At 34.8% G+C, this 27,203-nt stretch overlaps 1 protein-coding gene across 1 annotated transcript in view; it reads right to left on the bottom strand.

Moving 5' to 3' along the window:
- Nucleotides 1-27,203, bottom strand: part of BBS9 (Bardet-Biedl syndrome 9) — a 286,626-nt gene that overhangs the window by 212,461 nt on the left and 46,962 nt on the right. The window contains exons 10-17 of the mRNA XM_082287559.1: nt 21,171-21,352; nt 17,056-17,132; nt 14,859-14,912; nt 12,921-13,023; nt 12,045-12,149; nt 10,026-10,040; nt 6,423-6,563; nt 4,152-4,247 (exon numbers count right to left, since the gene is read on the bottom strand). Coding sequence (XP_082143685.1) covers nt 4,152-4,247; nt 6,423-6,563; nt 10,026-10,040; nt 12,045-12,149; nt 12,921-13,023; nt 14,859-14,912; nt 17,056-17,132; nt 21,171-21,352 — 773 coding nt within the window. The remainder of the gene's footprint in view (nt 1-4,151; nt 4,248-6,422; nt 6,564-10,025; nt 10,041-12,044; nt 12,150-12,920; nt 13,024-14,858; nt 14,913-17,055; nt 17,133-21,170; nt 21,353-27,203) is intronic.

Raw genomic sequence — 27,203 nt, 5'->3', positions numbered from 1 at the left:
CAGTACAACAGTTTAACTAACACACAAATTGAACTTGTTAACTGCATCCAAAGTCTACATGAGATTTTCTTAAGATGTGCACATTCAGTAGTGTTAAAGAAACACTTGTATTTTATTGATAGTGCTATGCTTCACCCTAAATACAACTAAAATTAGTAGAAGGTGATTCTTATCCATCTACATACCACAACTGTGTAAAAATGACTTAGTGTAGAAATGAAAAGTGTTAATATATACTGAAGTGAAAAAACAAATCCTCTTAGTTAGTGTTATCTGTCCCAGCAAATTCATTTAACTTATCAGATTTTAGTGACTTTCAAAATAGCAGGCTAGTGGAGTGAGATTTTACTTCTAGTTCACATTTGTATAATCCTCTCTCCAGCTTCTAGGAAATCAGAATTACCTAATATTAATATTAGTTCAATTAACAGAAGTAACTAATATTAACTGATAAATGTTGAAAAAAACATTGTGGAAAATCATAGCAGCCTTTTAATTTTAATTTTTTCAGATAAAGCATTTTCAAACATTAGTTCCTAACATCCTTTCATTACACATCTGCCAATAACTAACAAAAAGAGGATAGACAGAAATGCAGCTATGAGGATTTAGCACAAAATCCTTCTTTTTTTTTTTGCCCTTGTTAAAAAGGTCCACAGTAAATCAAATTAACCAGACTTCTTTTAAACTTGAATGCACTTATTTTAAATTTTCTCAACATTAGTAATTCAAGTTTGTTTGACATTACCACTGGCATAATTCCCAGGATACGTATTTCACTGAATACAGAATGACAAATTCTGTTTACAGTGTAACAGGAAAGAAGCAAATTTTATTTTAAAACATGCTTGTTAAAGAAAAGAACACCATCTGCTAAAGATAGCATTCAACCTAATATCCATTTTTTAAACACTCACAATGTAATGGCCGGACTTACTGGGATGTATCATCATACTTTGTCTTAAGTGATTTTTCCTTGACGGAAATTAGCTCAGATGTTTTCAGGCCAAATCAACAGTCATTCTATTTATAATTGACATATCTAATACATTAATGGTTTAAAATGGACAAAACTAATTTCCTCCAAAATGCACATTTAGTTTCCATACACTGTTTGTTGGTCAATACAAACACAATCTAATTTTACCATGGCCTGAGCAGAGACCATTGCAATCATTTGCTTTATGTGATCTTCCAACTCTCAAAAACAACAAATTAGATTTAGAAATGTTATAAAACTGAGAATCTGTAGTTAAACTAAACACATAGTCTAAACAGAAATACAGTAAAAAAAAAAAAAAAAAAGAACTGTGCTTCTGTTCATCCCATGTTTTTTATCATGGTTAAGCAGCTAGTATTAGCTTTTTGTTAAAATAAGCTCCATTACAGAAAATTGTAACAGATTTTCAGAAAATTCTCAATCAGAAAAGCAGGAAACTGAGGGGCACCAACAGATTAAATAGGTTACAAGGTCTTTTCACACTACAACAGGCTGTCCAAATAGCACAACCTGCATTAGGAATGGCTGCTCTGCCAATAGGAGGTTTCAAAGATTCAGTTCACTTCTCAGCTACAAAACCCACACCAGAAGAAAAAAAAAACCACCCACAGTTAGCAGTCAAGTCTTCTTTACACTGTCATTAAAAGACACTTTTAAAAATTTCAGCCAAAAAATCCGCCTTAAAGTCTTAATCTAGCTGGTGCAAGCTACTTTATAATATAGATTTTCTGTCAAGATGTACTTCAGGCTGGGCTTCTTTGCAGCAGTCTTGAGTTGAAGTAATATCTTCAATTACTACACTGTTCAAAATGGATTAGCTAATACAATTTAAAACTAACATGAAAACAGATGTTGCTCCTGTTTGCAGCTTCAGCAGTGAAACCCAACTGAACCTGAAGACCTTCATTGCTACATGCAGCTCTCCTCATTCAGAACTTAAGGTCCATTTGATAAGAAATATTGGAAAAAGAGGCCTTCTTCCATTGTCCATGATAAACCCCTTTCATGGAAAACCAGAAATAAGGCTTGATCTTAAAAACTTCTTTTACTTTTCTGAAACATCATTACTTCTAGTCAAAATTTATCTACACATACAGGTTTCTTTTTGAAGAACATTTCCAATTATAATGCTACATAAGCACTTTTACAAAGTATAAGCTTAGTGTTACATACCAGAGTAAGTACCTACCAAATAATACATCATTTCATCTACATTCATTAGTTCCACAGAAGATCTGTTCAGTCAAGCACAATCATTTTAGCATCACGACATTCTACCAAAAAATGCTTTTGTATTATCAATAGTCTCTGTTCATAAAAATATTCCGAATTATGCTTGACTTATTTTTTACAAATATTTATCTTTAAATAAGCTTTATTTAGGTAGCAGCTCAAATAAGTGAATTTCCCCTAAGACCTTCTCTAACCAACCCAATCCAATGCATGAAGTGGATGCTGGAAACTGGCTGCTAACATAGAAAGTGACATCATACCACTCATTTGTTTTCTAAAGTTAGGATTCCCATACACAGTAAATGAGTAGCCACCCTAAGAGAAACAGATATTGTAAAGCTCCTTTGTAAAGTTAACTTCACAAGTAAAGCAGTGTGGGAAAGTTTATTCTGAGACTGCAAGCGTCATTCCTAGCTGGTGAATAAACAAACCTGAGGGGAAAAGATTGAGGATTGGGGGTAGGGGTATGTGAAATTAAAAGCTATGGCCTTCAGTAGAAACTAAAATATATTCATTACATAGACACAAATTTGTCCTTACAGCAATCAGATTTAGCAAGTACGCAAAACAAAGTCCAAATCAAAGATTAAAACTGCAATCCAGGAAAAAGTTATTTAGAAACCCTTACAATTGTTTAGTTTTTAAAAATTATCATTGCATATCTAGTTTATTTAAAACTGTTTAAGACCTACTATTCAAAGAAATACTAAAAACAAAGTAACACTTAAACAGCATGTAAATAGTGCATACAAAAAACCGATACAGATGGATTTGATCCTTAGAAATGTAAAACAATTCTTGGTACAATAAAAATTGCTCTCCAGATGGTTTCTGGTTTTAACATACATTATTACATTAGAAAAGGTATTAAATATTATCTCATAGCTCACAGATGACCCCATCAATATTTATATAGCCCGTCACAAACACGGATTTCTGAAAACAGTAAGGACGATTATCTCTGTGTTGAAAAAACTCCACATTGACAAACCAAATCGTGATTTTTCACTCAAAGCAGTTTCCACAAAGCATTCACAGAGTGTTCCAACTGAACCCTCTGCAGTGCACAATCGCTTTTCTAGCTTTTCAATCTGTAGTCTGCTGTATTAAATGAAGACTTTGTGCTCTGCTGGCACGGAAAATGCTAAACACAATTGAACTGATTTGGTTCCAAGGCACATGACAAGAAAGAATTTAGCAAGTTGAGCAGTTGTACAGAGCAAGACCATACTCTTGAAAATTAAGAGAACTAATCTCTTTCGAAGAGCACAAATTCAGGTGGTTGGAACAGGACTATTTAATTCACAAATTGCTCTATAATACAAGAGATACTGGACCAGCTAATAGCATATCTGCATGTATGTTCATACACTCTGTAAACATAATAAGAAGGATCTTGAATCCATAATCTTTTACAAAGATATACAGGCATCTAACGGTAAGAGATGGGCATTTACTCAGACGTAGAGAAGCAAGTAGGGTCTGGTGCCTAATTTAAGTCAAGGATTACTGAAAGTCAGTGGAAAGTTAGAAACTTGCTTTTTAATCCCTTTCAAAAATTTCAGTAGGTGACTAATTCCAAACACAGATGTTGAAATTCCTTTGAGAAAAGATGACCTTTTTTTTCCATTATTATAATGACTGTATTAGCTTATGAATAAAAACATTTCTAAAAACTTTGAGAAAATCCAATTTCTTCAGAGAACTGCCACTGTAGTGTACTATATTTTGAATACGACTTTTTGTTTTGTTACACAATTTTGTACTTGAGAGGAAGTAAGAAACCATCAGTTAACACTTTGAAACTCCTGTGTTAATTTGCAAACACTGATTATCCTTTGTATGATCCACATTCTCATTTTGTACATATTCTAACTGATGATCAGGCTTCTTTTACTCTAATAGTGTTAGAACTTACGTGATGTTTTTGAAGCAAGAAGAGTGGTTTTTGAACCAGTTAAAAACTCAAATCCCAGAGCATTTGCCTGGTCACCCTCAGACGGATCAACAAAGTCTGAAAAAGAAAGTTAAATACCATTTTCTGTAATTTGACACTGGCATTTGGCAAACCTCAATCCATAGCCAGGACTATATCAACCTTTGCACAAGCAGGTGAATGAGATTGTTTCCCTTCTTAGGGTTTAAAAGTAAGAAATATCAGCAGTTTGGTACACCTTTCATTCATTCACAGGTGGAATGTGAGCCACACACTGCTTCTGTTCCCCAGCCTGAAAACAAAAGGTTGGTTTCCAAGAGGTTCAGTCTGTACATTCTAAAAAGAACCACAATTAGCATAGAGCCCAAAGATTACCACCTTTTACCAGATGCAAGGACACCTTTAATTCAGATATTTATGCAAAGCTTTTGCAGAAATTATCATTAAAATGCTTAAGCCCACTCTTGTTTAAGCTGTTAGCACAGAGCAATACAAACATCCAGCTTGCTAAAACTAGCTACTCTGCAAAGTCCATCCATTTCCACCTTTCTTTTCATTCCATGTAGTGGATTATACCAATTTTAAAGGTTTAATTTTAGAATACCATCTTTTAAAAACTATTCTTTGTCACCACTACTCCCAGTACTTTTCCTCAAAATAAGACAAAACAGGGAGGAGAAGAGATACAACTTTTATTGCATTCACCAATAATTCAAAGTTTGTTCACAAATTGCATCATAAACACCATACTTTTTTTTTTAATCACTGTAAATGGAATGAACAGAAATGACAACACTTTAATGCCTCCTTTGTCCTCTGTTTTGTGTTGTATTCTCAACAATGCATCCCTAGGTTAAAAATAAAATACAATGTGCTGTTCTGAAAGCTTTATTGCTTAGCCGTAATGGAAGCCCATTATTAAAAACTCAAAATACAGACCCTTAAAAAAAAACAAAGTTGCTATGATTCAAGTATTACGCAGCACATCCAGTTAAGAGAAAAGTTATATTTACCCTTAAAGTGAAGAGAATCATGCTACCAAAAAAAAAAACAAAAACCACACCAACAAAGCCTGCCTCACTGTTCTCAGACAAACATACTATACAAGCTTTAAAAGAGAGATGCAGCTACTCCTTAAAAATACAATAGTAAAGTTGTTGGCCCATACAGTTCTTAGCAAACTTTTCCAGTACTTCAGTCATCTGAAGTTCTAAAACTTAATCACTGCCAGACTGAATTTTCTCATGTTCTTTATAAGCCCTGTTTATTAATTTCTTCTTGTGCTAATATGATCATCTAGACCCATGATATAGCCACAAAATATTTACTGGAGTCAGCTGTACTATATTTATTTTGCCTGTGCATTATTAAGCTAAATGAGCCACTTTCTTTTAATTCTCCTCTTGAAATCTCTAGATAACATTTTTCTACACTTTTGAGTTATATACATTATATTTTATTTAATATCAGCAACCAGCACTCTGTTTGCCAGTGCACAGTAACATGATATCGATTTCCTGCATGGAAACATTTTGTGTAATGCATCCTTAATTTTTATTTGTTTGCTTATGATTACAACATATTGTACCACTGAGTATTCCTGTGGTAACTTCCACCTCCTCTGCTCAAATTATGAGCACATAATTACAGCAAAAATTATTTTCATAACATTACACTTTATCGTACTCAATTTCATTCTTCTTTTTCCAGTCCTAAGTGGAACTGAACTTCTCCTTCATGCTATTTTAATATAATGCTGAATAGAGAACACAGTTTGGGTTTGCATGTCAGAAAATAACACTATGTTCAAGTCCTCTTTTTGGTCCAAGAAGGCTACTGAAATTACTAAATATGATCAGGTTCAGACCATCATATCAAATACTCCACAAGTCATCCTCCAAAGTAACTGTATCCCTTACATACAGCATTTACCACTTCTGCTTTGCCCTGCCCAGCTTTTTTTTAAATGAATGCCCATGTTTTCCCCATTACAATACTGCTTAAGTTATTTTATGTAAAATTATTGTCTGCATACATAAAATTTAGATCTATACCATGTAAAGAAATCTTCAGTTTTACCAGAGGCAGGTATACTACTCCAGGTGTATTATTATTGAAATACTATGCCGTCATTTCTTTCAAAACACATTTTTTTAATATACTAACATGAGCTTTTTTAATTACCTCATTACTTCACATGGACATACAATTCCTGTTGGGAGCTTCTAACACATTTCATATTTAAAAACCTACCAGGAAAAATGGTGACAAAACTGATAGGAGGTTTGTTGGTGTCAATAGTTAGCTTGTGGTTTGCTGCTTTTGAAGGTTGGGCTGGAAAGCAAATTAACTTCAAAGGCAGACTGAAGTTACACTGTGCAACTCTCGGTATTCCTAAAATGAAAGAACACAGATTCATTTTTCATTTCCACATTCAGAATACAAGATACTTCATGCCACTGTCCTCAAAGAGGTATAACAAGATATTTAATGTGATTAAGGAATGCATGAAAACCACAATGACATAAAATTCTAATTTTTTTTAAGATTTCCACCTAAAATATCCTTAAATTTGAATACTTTCATTTACCTTCTAAAGTGACCACTTGTATATGCATGGGAAAGCAAGAGTTATTAACAAAACTACTGCATACTGTATTTACACTAATTAACATGCAATGAAGATTAGTTTTATTTAATGCTCTAGACAAACAATACCACTTTAACATAAACAACAGCTGTGTGATTACTCCCAATGCTTCATATACAGAATTGAAGCATCAACATTTTCATCAGGAATGTCATAAACTAAATGCTTTTTATGAGCATATTTACTATTTTTTTATATACTCTTAAATAACATCTATGCAACCTTCATATTATCAGTCCGAGGTTTGTGGTTTAGAAAAAGAATGTATCCAACAGAAGTTATTATCCAAATGTATATTAAATTCTATCTTTCAGCTTATTGCATCATAATAAAACAGAACTGTTGAACAAACTGGCTCCTGCCCTGAGTATTGGGATCTATGATCACAAGCAATTTCATCAGAATGGTGCAGGAGAAAAGAAGAAGGTTTAACACACATTTAGAAAACACATTTGAATGTGTCAAAAATTTTCTCAGATATAAATATTGTTTAAAATTGCTGGCATGTCAGCAATTGCCTGGTATGTTCTATGCAAAACGCAAAAGTGCTCATTGCTATGAAATACAGAGTACTCGCTCTTTTGTGCAGACAGATTAGGGGAGTTTTAAGGACAATTTTTTTGCTGAAGCAGCTACAGGAAAACCTTGTTTAACAAAACAGATTTTTAGAAACAATAAATTAAGTTACTGTCAAAAAAGTCATGAAACTGATAGCTACCCAGAGGCATACAAAGAAAGTATAAAAATTGAGCTCAAACATTCAATAGCCATCCAAGCAACCTTTTTTGCGAGTAACTTTGTTTGCTTGCTCTCAGATCTCTTCCAATGAAAAAATTACTTCTAAGACTCATCTCAGGGAAAAAAATGCTACCCTAAGGCACAGATTCTTCCCTGTTAATTCACTAGCTGTTTTGGCTGGCTGATAATGCCTCCAAGTAACTATTCTATAGCAGCTTGTAAAATATAAAATCAGAGAAAAGTGAGCAGAAAATTCATTCAGACTGAAGACAGGTTTTCAACATTAGGGTATCTCCAGGTTCCAAGGAAAATTCCTGAAGGAATACTTGAAAATAAACCCAGGATCTTTCAGTATCATTAATTCAACTGTATCTTCATCATCAGAAGGGAAAAGTAAAATTTTTCGTGATGACAACATAACACAAACATCTTAGTACTGAACTCAGATATGGAGACTTATCAACAGGAAAAAAATTAGGGTTGCAAAAGTAGGCAAAAATATTCTGATATATTTTTATATTTATTTTTATATTTTTATACTTAAGACATTTTTCTTGTTGCTTCAGCTTTTTCTACATAGTCTGTTGTCAGTCTGCCTCATCATAAACATAACTTTTCAATATTTCAGACAAGGGTCAAATCAAAACTAAATCAAGTATTTTCTAGCTTTTGGAGGAGACTGGGGAAATTTCTAGACAATTAATCCAAAACAAATACATCTAAGAAAAACAAACAAAAAAGGCCAAAACAATTTATCACTACAGTGAAAACTCTTCCTGGGAAATGTTTCAGAGTATTTCAAAATTTTAAGTGGTAGTAAGGAAACATAAAGCAGTAGCCATGTGTGGCTTCCTCAACCTGTTGATGTTACATCTAGCAACACATCTCACTTCATTCAGAGTTGTGATACTTTGCGTGATACACAATTTTAATACTGTAATGAAAAAAAAAGTGGAAATAAAAATTTGGATTCTCCTCTTATCTGAAACAAAACAGATGATGTCTAACATATCTCATAAGGTACTAGTATTTAAAGGCATACTATGCACTTACCTGATAAAAGTAATAAAACAGTCACGAGCCCTGTGGATACTATTTCATTTCCAAATTCTTCATGCATTCATTCAATCATGTTTGAAACATTAATGAGCATGACAAAAAGTATTAAAACTCAGAACTCCCAATTTAGGATGTTAAATATTCAGGGAATTCATATTTCTTCTGGTATTGATGACCCTGAATTTATGTAGTCCAGTGCACCCCATAGTAACCCAAAAAGATCTTGTCAAAGGTAATTCTACAAAGTTTACCGTGCTCGGCAATATCCTCCTCAGCATAAGGTTTTCATCTTGTTTAGATACTTCTTAAAATAAAAACCCAATCTTTATTTTTAGAATGGTATTCTTTCAAACTATATACACTTATTTTTATAGTTTATCGATAATTTTTTTTCAATTCCTTCGTGTAGCAGAAACGTGCCACAGGTTAATAGTTATTCTTGCCAAGAGCAGTATCTTATTGAGACAGTTCAAGCATCTATTTCCTGTAAAACACCTCAAAGCCTGCTGAAATATCTGGCAAGCAGAAAAGGAAGGGAACCCTTAACAGTTATCTATATGCTAATTTTTACTCCACTTAGTAAGAGCGAAAGAACATAAGTATTGAAAAATAAGACTCAAATATACATACATCTATAACTTCTGTTTCGGAAAACTGCAAAACTGAAAACTCCCTTCCAGTTGATCTCTAAATCTAGGACAATCAACTTTTTTACCTTTCCAAAATGTGAAGTAAAGTGTACTTAAAATATTTATTTTCAAAAGTTCATAAAATACCTTCTACAAGCACTGCACCTTTTCAACACATCTACAACTACACTGCAAAACTTCTCTCTTTTTAGTCTACATACACATAAGCTAATTTTCCAGTCTTGTTTTGTCTCTTAATTGTACGTTTTCCAAGAATTGTATCTACCACAATCTCAACTAAGTTTTGTACTGCTGGTATTCTCAGACAGAAAGCAGTCTTTTAGCCTTGAATAAGATGTTTCCAATAGGAATTGGAATGAAGACATGTTGTGACATCATTCTCAGAGCTACTCAGCCCAAACAGCATAAATGCCTAATAGCTGTTTCGGTTGCACCAAAGATATAATTTAGCCACCTAACTGCTAAAACTGGGAGAAAAACAGATATAAGAAAGAATAAATGTTTTCAATTTCCAATCTCAATGTACAAGGAACTTAATACTTTGCAAAACTCCCATGTTACATGTGAGAAAGTGCAATATGCTTCACGAAGAAATGTCCTTACGATCTTCTTTTCTCTATATCCACACCTTCATAGCAACAAACAAAGAATAATAAGATCTTATAGAAATAATAGGCAAAATAACAGCTCCCTTCCAAATCTGTTTTATTCAGCATACACTGCCACTCATAAAACTTTGCATTTTTCGCATTCACTCACCTTCAGGATTGAGCTCTGCCATATGACCAGCAACAGGACAAATGGGAAAAAAAAAACCACAAGTTATTACTCAGATTTAAAAAAACAGGAAATGTAACAGGGTTTTAAGAACTTAAGCCACATTTGTTAAGTAGACAATACATAAAGACATAAAACTAGCCAAAAAAAAGACATGAGACCACATTCATCAATAGTGCAACCCCATCCAAGTGACTGACTCATTAAGCTTCAGCTGTATGAATCCCACAGCGATAGACTGAAAAGTGATTTGGCCACAAATATGGGCATCTTAAAAAACTGAAGAGGAAACAGTCTCTGTTCAGATAAAATGAAGTCACAAAAGCACTTAGAGTTTGTTTACTAGTCTATTATACTTAAGGATTTGACTGCCAAGTAACACTAGTATTTGTATGTAATTTCACAGAATTATCTCAGATGAATAATTTAAATAAATATGAAAAAAATTAGCAGATCCTAGCCCTAACCCAAATTATGTTCCTTTACTTCTTCCAAATCCAACCACCAAAGATAGTTTTTAAAATTTATTTTTCATTTTCTATAATTCTGTTAGATGTCATGTCTGCTTGTTCTTTTTTTTTTAATTGCATATAAACCCTCAAACACACTCAAGATGCAAGGTTTTCTTACTTCCCTAATCAAAAGGCCTGCAAAATGCAACTTAATATCTAAACTATAAGTGCAAGTTTTATTAGTATTACCTGAAAGAAATAACACATTCATTTATGGTCTTACAAAGAGAAATTACAGAAACAAGACCAGCAAAAGAAAAAAAAAAAAAAACCACCAAGCTTTCAAAATCAGAGGATCCAAGACATTCACTAGTGTGCTACCTATTCAGCCATACCACAAAACCTGGCTAAGGCCACATCACAAATTTGGACAGTTATGAATGCACAGCATCTCATTGACAAGGAATACACAGTCGGAACCACAGAACAGAGGGACTGGAGTTGTACAACCTGCTCATGCAGGCTCTCAAGAAAAAGGGAGGGTGTCCTTTTATTTAGAAACATGAGTTTCATTATTTTTCTAGAAATAAACATTTCAGTCATTGCAAAGCCTAGACTGCCATCATAAGCACAATGTTTCAAGTGTGAAGTGATACAAACAAAATGCTAACATAAAAGTGCTGATATAGGATAAGGTACTCAAGATCACCACCTTTCACAGAAGCCCTAAGTTCACATGCACTTCTTTGATGCCAATTTACTCCATTTGTGCTGGCACAGCTCTGTCTTTGCACAGTGAACCAAATCAGCAAATCCGGCTGAGAAACAACTGGTGACTGTGTGACCACAACAGGGGAGGAGGTGCAGGAGCAAAGCCAAGCAATAAGAGGTAAAGAATTTAAACTAGTTTATGCAGCATTTAACATGGAAGCCCTGCCTACATAGAGCTTCTCAGTAGCTTGACACATTCACAAGAGTGTGTGTAGAACACTAAGTTAATCGATCTTTGGTCATGGATAACAGGAAAAATTTACATATTCTATCACTAGGACATTAAAACATTATAAAATAATGCCTTGGTTTCTATTTCTTTGGGTTAGTTTATTTGTTCAGAATGAGTATGTTCATCTGTTAAAAAGGAAGTGAGGAATAATCACTCCCAGCGCTTATTCAGATCTCATTCTCTGTGGGGAGGCATTATCGTCACATTGGTTGGCAAACCTGAAGGGTGAATAGTCATAAAGATGTAATCAACTTCTCACTCCAAGAGGTGGTCCCTTAAGGAGCAGAACAGAAGCAAATTGATAGGACAGAGTGAGAAAGCTGTTACAGCTGTTTCCCGAGAAATAAGCTCATGATTTTACCTCTCTAAGACCAATTACATAGGTTGATGCAACACAAAACATTAACTAAAACTGAAGATTAGATAAACATTATTTCTTTAATTACTACTGCCTCCAGTATATTTCAAAAGAACATTTATAAGAAATACATAAGGAAAAAGGCCTCAAAAAAAAGGCAAATCACTTTCAAGTCTCCAGTGGCTTACCTGTTGGTATATTATATGAAACCATACAAGTTCCTTCTAGCTCTGATGGACAACAATTCTCCTTCAAAAAGACAGACAGGACCACAGTTTCAGATGAATCTGGTTCTAAAAATAATACAAAATTAAATCAAGTAATAGCAGCATCCAAATGAAAGCAATAGATTTTCTAGCACTTTGGTAATTATTCTACTAAATTATGATAGTTTCCATTAGTTCACCTTTATCAAATCACTGTATGTGCTTTTTTTTTAAATCCTTCATTTCCAAAAGGCAAACTAGGGCCTCAAAGCATATTGAAGCATAACCTATAAAACAATTCAGCACACTAAACATGGATAATATATCTGAAGCAGCAGGCACACTTGTCTGATCTTCAGCTCCACATAGTCTTAAAGGCAATCCCACCTGCAGTCTTACCAACGGAGTTAGAAAAAGGCTAGAATCCCTAAATGCTCTTTCCCTAAGCTGAGAACAGATTCTAGACTGACCCCCAGCAGACAAACTTACTGTGCCTGTTTGTAGATCAAGACTGCCATTTGTACACAGACAGAAATGTCAGCAAAACAAAACAACCCAGCAGAAGTACTGCAGAACAATTGGGGCGTTTTTTTGCCTCCATCATGAGGCTGCCACCCTGCCTCTCTTCACCTGTCACACATCATACCACAACCAAGGAAACAGCTCCATTCGTTTCTACTTCATCTTCCTCCACCAAGCAGTGTCTAGAAGCTGTGGAGTGCAGGCAAGGCCAATTTGTAAGTGCTTTAACTGCTGTGTATCTGCAACAATGCACTCACTGGAAGCTGGACTATACCTTTTCCAACCTCAGAAAAAGTAACAGAATACAACAGCTGTGATGATACTGCCATAATTTACCTAAATCACCAAAGACAAACTGGTCACAGGTCACTGCTAAGGGAGCTTGCACGCACACTGCCAGGCTTGGCTTCTGCGCAGTCACTCTGCTCTGGATTGTTATCTAGATCAAGAGACATACAGAAGTATTTAAAGAAAGCAACTAACTAATCTCTACAGCAGAAAAAAAAAAAGTCCATAACCAACAGAAAGATGCAAAAAATCTGAAAAGACCACTGAAGCAACAATGCTTAAGAACTTAAAATTTCAACTTCAAAACCCCAATATTTTCATTTTACAATACTTATTTACTCACATCCAGTAATGATATACAGTAACTTGAAGATTACAAAAACCTGAGGGGATTTCTCACGTTCTTTGTCATTTTAACCCAAGACAAAGTAAAGCTAAAGAATTAATTGAAGGGTTACTACCACGCAAGTGGCATGAGCATTCATTCTAACACAAACAAATATAAAATTCTGCATTTTTTAGATGACTATAGCAGAAAAAAAAACCAAGAAGAATAAAATCGAAGATAACCAAAGAAATCACTTCCTTTAACTGCAAACAGCAATGCATAGTCTTCTGAATAACTTCAAGTTTTATTTGATTTTTTTACCGCACACAAAATAAGGAAATCAATATACAGGGTACTCGGCACAACAGCTCCAGACACTGAGAGCTCACCTAAACATAAAGAGTGGTCCTCATTGCTTCTATTGGACACAGTTATTTCACTGCAAAACCAATGGATATCAAAACTGTGTCCCTAACTCATATCTAAAATGAAAGTATCATGGTGACTGAGATCTGAATATGGTCTGCATAGACAGAGACCATATATCTAATATCATCTATTTTGCATTGCTGCCCTACCAAGGAGCTCACTACAGCCAGGTTAAATCAGTTTAGAATACTATTACTCATAAAATTACTCAAGTCTTAGGAGCTTTGACTACATTAACATAATTAACATCAACATTGATTTAGGTTTAACAATACACCAGTTATAGGAACTTATCACATAAAAAAATTCTAGAAAATATTGAATGCATGGTAACTCCCACATTTACTATTTTTGTTTCACTAAAAGGTACAGGATGCATAAACAAGAAAACAGAATGGGTAATTAATAGTCTTCCCATTAAAAATCTTATGAAATATATAAATATATAGTTTATTTGATAAAATTATCACTGACTTTATCAGAATAATGGTTTTATCCTGTATCATTTTTAGCACTTAAAAATGCAGGGAAAGATGTTGGACCAAGTAAACCACACTAGTTTGAGGGGATCTGGTTCAAACATCAGCTTTTTCACTCAAGACAGAAAGAAAACTTGTAAGGTTCTCAAAAAGGAGACTCCACTGATATTCTTAGAAGATCATCCTAAAGTCAGAAATAAAATTTATTATCCTTTTTAGGCAATAATGAGGAAAACCTACACTTGCACACGCAAATGCACACTTTCTTTACAATCAGTTACAGGCACCAGGTCTCATGACAAACTGAAATTTTCTAGTTAGATTTTCCTAGTTTTCTTTTTAAATAGCTAAAGCTATGTAAGTCTTTTTACAAAAGAAAGCCTATTTTTGTTTATTGACAACTAAAAAGGCAGCTGAAGATTATAAACTTCCCACTTGAGTAACCAAACATTTATTGCTGTTGGAAAAAATATGCTCATGACATCAAAAACTACTTCATTCCATCCGAATAATGTTTCTATGTCTGCTTATTGGTAAGCCTATCAAAAATAAAACTGCAATCACTTTCCGACTGGAGCAGAAGGCTTGCTAGAATGGCACCTTGTCATACTAAGGAGAAAAAAATTAAGTATATATTGCATTTCAAACTTCACTCATTTTCATGTTCTAAGTGAAACACACAGAAAGTGACAGGCTTGTTACAATTTGCCACCACTATTCAAATGCTGCTGTTTGAGTTAGGCACAGTACCTTTACTGTGACTGATGGTACTGCCCCTGCTTTTACCTCACTGTCAATGGCTTGCTGTGGAGAAAAAGATGAAAACAGAGTAAATTCAATGTTCCACATGAATGAGAAAACACAATAAAAGCAATATTACTTTCCTACCATCAACTTGGTAAATACAGAATTAACATTAAAGGACTTATCATTCCTATGACAGATTAAAATACACAAAATAAATTTCTGAGTTCCTTCTGAAAATGTAAAGTCTCTGTTTGAAATTGCCTGCAAAAAGGATAGCAAAAGGTCATGAATGTTGTATATATAAGAAACTAATACACTCTGATGTATATATGAATATTTGAAACTGTTTTGTTTGGCACACTACTTTTCACTGTATATTTATTCAAATTCTGGAAATACCTTCTGCCATTCAGTAGGGAAAGGTAACTTCCAATCTGCCAATATATTATATACACAGTATAGCATGTACTATAAAATCATCACACACTATCTTATAATCAGAAATATACCTGAAACTTCAAAAGAAAATTCTAGTGGGCATTTTGATACTCCTGCTAATTTCTATTGCAGTAGGCAATTCCTTCTACTTCAAAATTTATCTTGACCTTGTGGTCTATTTTTAATTTTATTTTATGCTTATATTTCATTTTGAAACAGGTCAGTCAGTACAGTTACAGAAAATGTTCCCATTTAAACTCTTATAAAGAAACATTTCTCTCACTTCTGCTATAATACCAAATTACTGATTTGAACTTACACCTTCTCATTATAAAAGAGTAAATTAAAAACAATATAAGGGCCAAAGTTCCTAAGAAGTCAGGAAGATAAATAGGCTCTCGGGGTTCTAGAAGTAGGATTTGCATTTGTACACTGTGCACCTTTTTCAGCTAAAAAAAGACAGATACTTTCATACTGGCTTGTCATGCTCTCTGGCGACCAGTGGTTGATCGTGAAACAATAGAAGGGGTATAAAGATATAGAACCCTTATCATATTCAGCTTTCAGAAATCACCTGGATTTCCTGGATAAGAGGCCACACACAAGAGGCGGTGTTAAATAACAGAATGGTCCTCCACTTGCTTATCTAATCAATATGTCTATATCCTCTTTGCTTTTATCACACACATCGCAATTTCAATCTTTCCACAAGTGCAGGAGTAGCATCGGAAATCCTGCCGTTTCCAAGGTAACTGCAGAAGCCCTAAAATCGTTCCTACACTTGCTTATTGATCCTTCCCCACAAAGTATCTTACCAGATTTTTCCTTCCTAGACATCTACTGAAAGAACCCACAGAAAAGCCGACCACACAGGAAACTAAGATACATGGGCAGATAAAGATTCAAGACTGTGGTTTGATTGATAGACTGAGTTACTTACATATGAAAGAGACCAGTTGCATCTGGAAGGTTGAGCAAATGAGCACAGCAGCATTAGAGCATTCTGTGAACCTAACAGTTCTAAGTGTTGTGAGAGATTATTGCAGCTAGCCAAGACCATGTCACACTGTTCTTTTTCCAACAGACAAGTACTAGGACACTAGCACACATTTTAGAGAGGTCCATTTATCAAAGAATAATATCCTTGTGTATTTTTTAAACAGTAAGTAGCTGTGGAAAATCAGTTTTCCAGAAATTAGTGGCCAGAAATGGCTAATAATAGATGTCCTAGTATGTTCTGAAATGTTTGAAGAGTCTTAAAAGACAATATAAGCTCTCCCAAATCTTAATTTGAATAATTTTTGTAAACTACATACATACACAACATGAATAAACTAATTAGGCTGCAACACCAAAGAATATTGAATGACAGCTTGGAGAAAGATTATTTCTTACAATGCAGCTTGAGTGGTTTGAGTATTCTGTCTTTGAAAGATCCGAGGGTTCTTCTACTGTTTCCCCCAATGTTAACAACTGCTCACCAGTACAACTTCTCACCACTACAAAGTTAATCCAGATCCTAAGTTCTTGTTCACTTATGTTTGCTCAGCCAAGAATCTAAAGGTCCCCAGACAGAAGATAAATAATTTTAGTAATTCTAGTTAAAATCTTTAATAAAAGTGGGTTCTAATTGACATAAAACTAAGGGCCATGAAGCTCAGTCCCACAAATATAAATAGTAATCACTATGCATGATCAATCATTATTTACTCATGTGAAACCAATGTTCTGAGAGTAATTTCCTTTTTTAACAGGTACATACAGATTCTTCATCCAAATCAGGTGAAACTTCTGCTGTGACAGTTACATCTCTCTGTTTTTCAGATTCAGGCAAAACATCTGGAAGAAAAAGAAAAAAGCAAAAGCAAATCAGTTCTCCTTTAAGAAACATTCAACTGTATTTCTAAAAATAATACAATTTCAACATCATCAAGTCTCAATGTTACATATCTACATCTACTAGTATAAAGAAAAAATAGCAATGCATATGATTTTGGAAACTTCCAAAGAAGCTTCACGATTTTATTAGATTTCTACAGACAGCTTAAACCTGGATCTCATTCTGAGTTTCTGATTTACATATGAAAAAGGATTTAGATTCATTCTGTAACAAGATTTTACACATAATATCCATGATCTTCAGAGACTGTAAGGTATTTTTAAACTTTTGTCCTCACATGTATATGCCAATATACTTATGATGAATAACTACCTCCAAAATAACACACCACACATCTCATGGCACTTTCATCTAAATAATTTGATAGGGAGTATGTTAAACAAAGAAAGATTCTCAAACAGTCTAATCTTCAGCACATTTCTCTGCATTAGGAGGTATATCAAAGTTTTATGTATAGACCATTACATGTGGCTTGATTAAAATGTGTTACCAGATGATTCCCAGGACTATCAACATGCAAGGCAAAGAATGCTACAAACTCACTGATATTCATGATACAAAACCTTATGCAGATTCACACATGCAAAAAAAAAGTTATACAAATTAAAGCCTTAGAAACCATGAGGAATTACATAACCTTCTCCTAATAGTCCGGAAGTACAGTGCTAGGCTATTTGCATTTTTCTGAAAAGCACTTCTGTTTTCTAACATACTAAATGTATCAGAAAATGAAAAACCTGGACAGGAAATACATAGTTCCTAAAGTAACAACGAGTAAAGAGTTGATGTAAAGGGACAATTAACATACCAACTGAATAACTGAGAGCATGAGCACATTCAGAAAGCTGCAAGAATTTTATTACACACAGGGTCCTGAAAATGACCTAGAACTAGCAGACAGCACATTATCTCTTCCTAACAAGAGGGTCAAGGGAAAAGATTTTGATGAAGACAGAAAACAAGTATTCATTTTCTTGTGCTCAGAGAGAAATGCCTCCCTTTACTACAAGAAAGAAAAGCAAAACCTAAACACATTTCTCCAATACCACATAGAAAAGAAGTTTAGGCCTGTTTCATACTGCCAGAATTGCTAAGAACTGGTTCTGCCAATTACATATAGCTCAGCACAGTCCATTCTTTTTCTATCCCTTCTTAATAATTTCTCTTCTGGTTGCTTCTTCAAGCATGTTGGGGAAGATGAAACAGGAAAGCCTTATAAATATGATTGCCTGACAAAAGATTTTGGGAATATGAAAACTATAAGCGACATCGAAATGAAAGCCACCTTTGAGATACCAAGTCTTAGTTACTGAACAACTGGAAAACAATGGTATGGCCAACTGAAAGTAATCCCCTCTTGATTGAACAATACCCTCTGCTTGCAGGCAGGTCCAAGGGTCAGAGCAGACCCTACTAGCTCAGCAGAAGGGGTCCAAAGAGTAGTTTTTAGAAGTTAAGATGTAACACTCTATGGTAATATAAGAACTCTTATAGGCTGTATGTAAATGCTATAGGATTTGTATCTTGTATTAGATTGGTTAGTGACAATTAGAATATTCAGTACAGAAGATGATTTATTGTATTGTAACCAGGACTTCAGACACTCTTACTATACTCTCATCTCTACACACATTCTCTCTCACTACTTCTTCACCCTCATTCCTCTCTCTCCCCCTCTCTCTCTTTACTTACCTGCTTACTCTCTTGCTCTCTTGGGCCTGCTCAGAGCTGCCAGCTGCAGCTCTAAGCAGTGCCCCTGTACCCACGCCCTTTGCAATAAACCGCATGTTCCAAGATCTGACTACAGAGATCTCTCGTCACCGTCCCGACCGTCCGAACCCGCACCGCGCACCCCCCAGACAGAGTTCCCGCAGTCTGGCGCCCAACGTGATTGCCGAACACCCCTGCACCTACAAAGCTAACTATGATGCAACCTCTGTCATACAGTCATTTTTCTATCAGAAGTACAACAGAGATCACAATCAAAGTTTACATATAAGTATCAGCTTTTTGTTACTATTAAACTGAGCCAAAACACGTTATGTTTAATCACTTCTGTCGTCCAGACTGATGCAAGTAACATTAGATTTAAGTGAGTATAACAGTTAAGATTTTAAAATATTTCATCAGTTTGTAATGTAAATCCTTATTCTCTGAAATGTATAAAACAGCTTAAGTTCAACAGTTTAATGGTCAGCACTGGACAGAAATACAAGACATTTATGGAAATAACTACTCTAAGGTTTTTTTAATACAATGACCTAATTCTAAATACCTTCCACGTTTGAAAGTCAAAATGAAACAAAGAAAAATTATTTCCATATATGGGTAGATATTTTCAAAACAACACAAGCTCTTACTGCACAAGCATGAATTCAAAAGACAGGAAAGTCAACGGGTCATTTTAAAGATTGTGCTTAGGAGTAACTTAATGGCAACCAAGGTTCGAGCTGAAGTAGTAAGAAAAAAAGGCCAAAATGAAACAAAGCCAAAACATCCAAAATTGACAGGCATTCTTCATAAGTTTTGTTGTATAAAAAGGTTCTCCTACAAGTTTTACATCCAGTTAAAGCCAAACACAACATCATTAGGGCATCTCTCCACAACAAAAAGAGCATTCATAAAAACTCATCTGAAAACACCACTTAGATCAGATTAGACAAATCGAAGAAGAAAAAGAAATTCAGAAGAAGAAATGGTGAAAAAAATCAACAATATTCATAGTAAACTTGTCATTCATACCATGACATTTATTACAAAATTTTAAAAGGACAGCTACAGTTCCTTTCTCTCTCTTTAGAGCTTCCACACAACATGTTGAAACTAACAAGCTGAAGTTGATTCACTTCAAATGGATTTCTTCTTTCCATCATGTTATTTTTTCCTTTGGTTATGACAGACAGACAAAATTGTCAAATACCAGTAAGGACGGACTGTGGTAAAAATCAGTGGAATTTATCCACATCTATATGCTAATAATACATTACTGGATTTGGAAAATTAAAATCCTGATATTAGTCTACCATGATAATGGATGAAATTACATGTAATTACAAAACAAAAAAATTTTTTGTGTAAGAGAATCAAACTCATGCCTGCAGATAAATAATTTTTATTTTCTAGGAATTTCAACTGCAAGCTTTTTCACTTTTTTTTCCACACAGAAAGCCATGACTGTTTCTTTAATGTATTTTAAGAACCTGCTAACTATCATCAAGAGAAGATTTTAATATTTTCCTTCTATTTGTTGAACATTTTTCCATAGTTTCCTGTAAAATCACATGCTTCCAATTCCAGGAGCAAGTCAGGCTGTTTAAAAACTCAGTTATGAAAACACAAACTTTGAAGGATCTCTGTAGAAATTGCACGACCTTACTTGAATAAAATCAATGCAAGTTATTAGAAATGTATATAAATTCCAGAACTTATCATCATCAGTTATGTGGGTAACAATATGTCACTATGTTCTACAAATAATCTTTTCAATAGTTAAACCAACAGAAAAGTTGCTTTAAAAAAAGTCTTTTTTTGTTAATTTCATAACTTAAGAAGTCACTTGTAATAATAAACCAGAAATTTGGCAATACTTTTACAGTCTCTGAAGCCTAACTACATCAGATTGTTGAAATTCTCCAAGTTTTCTTCTTTTGGGTGGTTGATGCACTGTCAAGTTTTTATTCTGAACCCTTGCACTAGTGAGAATTATCTGCAACCTGACATAAACATCTTGAACCTCCCAACAGCATTATGAAAATACAAAGAAAAAACCATTTAAAGGGTTTAAACCATTTAAAGGCCTTACATTTTAACCATTTAAAGGCCTTACAGTCTAGGATTTTATTTATTTTTCTTAAATACTAAATTTTCTACAGAAATGTAACTATGGGTAAAGCCTGAAAACAAAATATTTTAAAGTGCTAAAAGGAAAGTCAGGAATATAAAAGTATGTAAAAACATAGAATAAGAAAGAAGTATACCTTGTGTTTTTGTGGCCTCCCTGATGATTTTCTGAAGCTCTTTCATTTCAGCATTCATTTCTTCATAGTTTATTTCCCTAGAATCAACCTTAGGAGCCTGGAAGAGTGAAGGATCAGTTCCAAGGTATGAACACTGAAGATGCCCATCATCACTCAGAGTGACTATAACACCCTTCAAGTCTCTGCACAAAAAAATAAAGCTTACTAAGAAATTGGGAAGAATCACAGAGGCAATAACTACATTTATTCCTTAATTCGGACATGTTTATTAATATTACTCCCACTTATTGCAATCATATCTAAGAATGGATTTGTGTTAGCTGACTAAAGAACCCCCAGAATCTGTGAACCTGTACAATCAGAAGTAAGGGAAAGGATCAGAACAAACAAGCTGAATAGACCAGACAATTGTAACCTATTTACTCATTTAAGTCTTTTGAAGTTGCAATATTTAGGTGGATATGCAGGAAAAGGAATTTGCTAAATGGAATATCAAGTAAGTGAAGGGAAGGGAAAGAGGGGTTAGAAGAAATCATGAACAGATGGAAGATGCTCACAAAGAAGAAAGCTTTAGGGCTTTGATGGTATCAATAGCTCCCCTAACCAATTCTTTGGCCGCTATTGCAGCTACTGTGCTGGCTTCGAACCCTGGCTGGCTGTTCCCTGCAGTGTCCTTCTGAAAGGAAACCACATGGATCCAGAGCATTTCCCTTACATTCCCCTGAATCAATACAAGTGAGTGTTTTATCAGCTACACTATAGTCTCTTTTCTCTCAAGGGAAAAGTACTTCATTGCTCCTACAAAAATCTCACTCATTTTGTTTATCTGATCTGTACAATGCAAATGCAAGATTTAGGGAAGTATTTAACAATCTATGAGACAAAAGGGACTACTGCCAGCATTTTGCTTAGTTTGAAAGTTATTCCTAACAGAAGAGAAACTGAACAGTAAAGACCAGCATAGATGTTAACAGCAAATACTAGGAGAAAGCTAACTTTCACTTTATTTTTTTAAAATGCCTACTTTTAATTAAATTAAAAGCCTGTATTCACTTTCATAACCACGACGTTTCACATTCATGCCACTAATTTGCTCTTATTCCATCCTAAGAATATCATATAGCAGATACTGCCTTTGCATCAAACACAACTGCCATAAAAAGCAAAGACAGATCAAATTTAATTCTTAGATATAAAAAGTGATTTGGACAAGAAGGCCTAATTCACTATCCCACTAATTAAACCCTCATAAAATACTGCATTTATAGAAGTGTTCAAGCTATAATTCATATAGAATTAACAAAAATTCTTTTAACTTACACACACTGATACCTTTCAAATGCCTCCTCTAGTACAATACTCATTAAAAGGCAGGTAGCTATATAAAAGAAATAGAATGCTCTCTGGTTTCCTATGTGGTCTTGTAGCATGGCTCCAGAACACACAGGTAGGAAACCTCAATCCAAAATTTTCCATGGTAATACTAATTATGAAAGCCAACAGATGTCACAGATTAATTTTGATCACTGAAGGTCCAATTGTACTGTTCAAAATGTCTTTTTATAGCACACTAAGGCCACAATCCTAGTAGAGATTTTACAGCTGCAATCAAATAATCTGGAAAAACTGTGCTGTAACTGAGATCATCTGAACCCTGTACAGTTATAACTGCACACAGGAATGAAGACCCTACTGGGCACTATACAAATAAGTAATTGCTGTAGGTAAGTTTGAGCTTTCTCTTTCTACAGAATGCAGTTGTTACTCAGTGAAAGAAATAAATCTCCTTGTTGAACCATGAATGTATGGAAACTGCTTGTGAGGTTATTTTGGACAACAGGTACCTCCAGTCAGCCCTTCACTGAAGCTGGAACATGCAAATCTGAACTGCCTTCCGGAACAGAACACACACAAAAGGGCTCAAACACAATGTTCCCCTTACCTACTATACAAGTCCATCTTAAACAGAAACAGTCTTCTTTTTGGGGACTACTGCTTACTGCCACAGAAATTTTTAACCATCACTGCAATTTTTAACATGCATTTTTTTAGCATTTGCTACAAAAACTGTAATAGGAAGCTGTCTTTGTGAACACCATAAGGCTGCAGATGCCAAGACTCCCCCAACAAACACCTGAAGAAAAGAAAGTGGAAGACTGAACACTGATTTTCAACTTATACATCCACCACCCGTGTTAGCAGCCATCCTGTGAATGTCATGACTTTTTTGTGACCTGTGAGCTTGGGTCACAGCATCCTAAAAGATCCATTGTGACAAACTGTAAACTATCAGCAGGAACTGGAACTAAGCATGAGTCCTGGTTTCTCTCACTACTTGAATATTTGCTGTTGACTATAGTTAGTTTCCTTGCTCAGGATAGGGTCTGTTGTTTGAATAACATGCAGAACCATTCATCCTAATTTTCTTATACCCAAAAAGCTCTGTACAACACAAATCTGTCCTACATTTACAGAGTTCTGGATGGCACATGAAACAAATACATTGGGCTAACCCTGAGCTCTCAATATGAACAACGCTAGGAGACAGACTATTATGAATACTTGGCACCACAACACAATCTTAAGTAAGGTATGCAAATAACGTCTAATGTAGAGGATTTTTGTTAACACCTGACAAACACTTGCAAGGAGCTTTGCCATATTAGTCAGGTGTTACAGAGCAGATACTGCAACACGTGTATCAGTCAACGAGGCCCGTGGAAAAGAAATATCTATGGCCAGATTCTTGGTAGATGTTTCAGAGAGATGTTTATTTCTCCAGCCGCATGGCCGGGATCTGCCGAGGAACTGCTCAATCACGGGACCCGAGGGTCCTTCTGCCCGCACAGGGAACACAAACCAACCAAGGGGGAATGAGGCTGACCAGGGGCAGGGAAACCCCGTGTCTCCCCCCCCAGGGCCGCTCTCCCAGGACCACATGGCAGGAGGAAGGGACCCCGACAGTCAGGGGTGCGGCAAAGTCTTCAAAAATGGGGCATTGCTGAGGCAGATGTTACCATGCTACTAAATATACTGCTCCACACTTTGCTATCAAATTACAAAAAAAAAAAGGGCTACAACAAGAGAAATAGCATCAGGAGCTTTTTCCACAACTGGAGAAAGAAAACTTCTGAAAACAAGACAATTTCTAGAATTGCCCGGCAACGGCTTTGGACCATCTTCAAACTTTTTCCCAAAGTTTTGCATCTGTTAATCTAATAAGGAAAGTTCCATGAGGACATCTGAATGTAAATCAAAAGAGCATGAAGCAATATAGCTACAGAGTTAGCAATAAATCTTTGATGATATACTACTAAGGCATAATACATTCAAAAGTAGTTTGAAAATACAGTCCTTCCTATATACAATTAAGCTGGCAGTCATCTGCAGCTAATCAGTCTATCAAATGAGATAAATTTAAATCAATGAGGTGATTTACCTATGTACATTATACTTTGCTTAACTTCTGAGTTTATGTCAGCATTACAGAATGCACATTCAGAAATTCCACCTTAAAACTCCACATTTCAACCAACTTTCCCAATAGTCATGACATCCTTGAAGTCTGCACTATCTCAGAGACAAAAGCATTACTTTAAGAAAACAGCATTACAAATTATATTTTTCCTTTGCTTCAGTTAGTGTTCTGCTGGGTCCCAAGAAGATTGTTCAACATGAAACATACAGAAGTATAAAAAAGCCTTTTGTAGTAATCTTTCCTACTTAAAAGCTGTCCATGAATTTGCATATCAATAGAAGCAATAAGAAAAATATGGGCAAGCAGTTCTAATATATTTTTTTATAATACATTCATTTCTCTGTTGGAATGTTTGTCAGCCAGTCAAAATTGCGTTATTTTCTCAATCTTTTTTTAACAGTAGTTAAGGACAGCTGGGGGAAGGGAAGCATATTTAACAGTTTTACAGTAGTTTCCTCACAGCTACTGCTCTCACACAATATCCCTGCAAATACCATTACTTCATTTGGCACATTTTGCATACAATCTGGAATTTCAATTTCTTGTTAAATTTCTTTTATTGCAAGCTATTTTTTTTACTATGTATCACACAATAGTCAGAGTAATAGTAAATCTAAGGGGACATTTTAACAGTGAGGAACTCAAAGTATAAAACAAATTATTCTGATATCTAAAATAACTTTACAGTACAAAGCAGCTCCTGCACACATATGGTAATAATTTGAAAGACTATCTTTTATTGGATTCTGGTTAATAATAATGGCATATGTTTTTGTATGTTTCTCTTACTAAACAAATTGCTCACAACATAGTTCTTGAAGAAATTAAAATGCTTTGCATGTTTCCAGTTATATAATACCAAACTGATCACTCAAACAATTGATTTAGAAGTTGAATCTGTAGTTCTGAGTTCTATTTGAATGACACATGCTAAGTTTAGGACAACTCTTAGAACAAGGTCTGGTTATTGACACCATTTACAGCTTTAATTATTTATATTTATAATAGCTCATAAAATTTCTACTTCAATTTCAGAAGCAGTCTTAATTGCTGTTAGTCATACCAACCATTTCAGAAAACAAGATTCTCTGCAATACTACCTTCTGTTCCTTATCGATAATGTATTATTTAAAAACTACTAAATTAGGAAACTAATTCCTGGAATTGTGCTCAATCATTTTGAATCCATTCCTCTCATTTTATCACCCTTTGAGGTAATTATAGGCAAGAGCATACCTCAATAGCACTTTCTAGTTTAGTGCTTTGGAAAACCTAAATTATTCTAAGTTCACTACCATTTCAGTGTCATTTGAAGCTTTAACTATGTGAAGTATTTGATAAAACACTGAAGGAAGATCAGACTAGGAGTAGATAACTATAAGAATTTTCTAACATGAACTAATGGGAATAAAAGTAAAAAGCCCATCTTACTCTTATTAAATACGTACTCCAAAATCTGAAGTACACCCACAGCTGAATAGTCAAAGTACATCCAGTGTGACTCAATGCCAGCTATTACTGATTCCTAACTGTTCTGCATATCCATGGAGCACTCTCAGGATTCTTTGAAATGCTTTCCTCAGTAAAAAAATCTTGGTTCAACTTACATTAGAAGTAATGCTTGTACATGTAAGCCTTCCCCACTCTGCTATTACACATGAAAACAGACAATCTAATTGCTCTCAAAAATTAAAACTCTTTTAAGACTTTTTATTTTATATTTAACATACTTTGCACACTCTGCAGTGGGCATGCAAACAAATAATGTAAATATAGTGCTCAAATATAATTGTTTAACAATATATAATTATATTGAACAGCATTAAGTGGCTGCTTTGCAGAAAAGCATTCTTCATCCTTCCCATTTCTATGATACCTTAGGATGGCTGAACTTAAGAATATAAGATACAAATTTAGTTTAAAAAATTATGAAATACATGCAAGAAGAAGAGGGAAATGAAACATGATTTCATCTTGAGAACAAATGGAAAAGAGGTTTAAAAAAATAGAAGTTATGACTAGAACAACTGGCCAACATTTATCCCCTCTTATAAACGCTGAAATGCAGAGAGCCAGAACTGAGTAAAACCTGAATGTGGCCATTTTAAATGCCTGAAGAACTCTCCACCTTTCAGGTCCTATATGGGTACTTTTGCTCCCCACTTGTGAGTGAAGACATTTCCACTAGCAACTTTACATGGTGGCACTACACAGCAAAACAACAAACTAGCCAGCACCTTACTTCAGGACAAACTGACCAGGCATTAGCTTTTGAAGTCCTCCTTGTGTAGTTTTCTCTTCAAAAGAGACTCTTTGCCTAAAATGCCATCCAGCAACCAAATAAAAAGGAGTATTTTCCATCATACAAAACAAAAGAAGAAAAAAAAGAAAAAAAAAAAAAAGAAAATTGACCGTTTTCACTTTTACTGCCAAGTTAAAACCAAGTACTACTCAGAGAAGTTTAGGTCGGGGGTCCTTTCTGCCAGAGCGCTACTGCCACCTGCGGGGCAGAAGAGCTTTCACACAGGTGAGCCCTGAGAGCTACCACATCACAT

This window comes from Coloeus monedula, assembly GCF_965178545.1.
Source record: "Coloeus monedula genome assembly, chromosome: 1".
Lineage (NCBI taxonomy): Eukaryota > Metazoa > Chordata > Aves > Passeriformes > Corvidae > Coloeus > Coloeus monedula.
The sequence above is the reverse complement of the archived record's forward strand: the minus strand, read 5'-3'. Positions and strand labels throughout refer to the sequence as shown.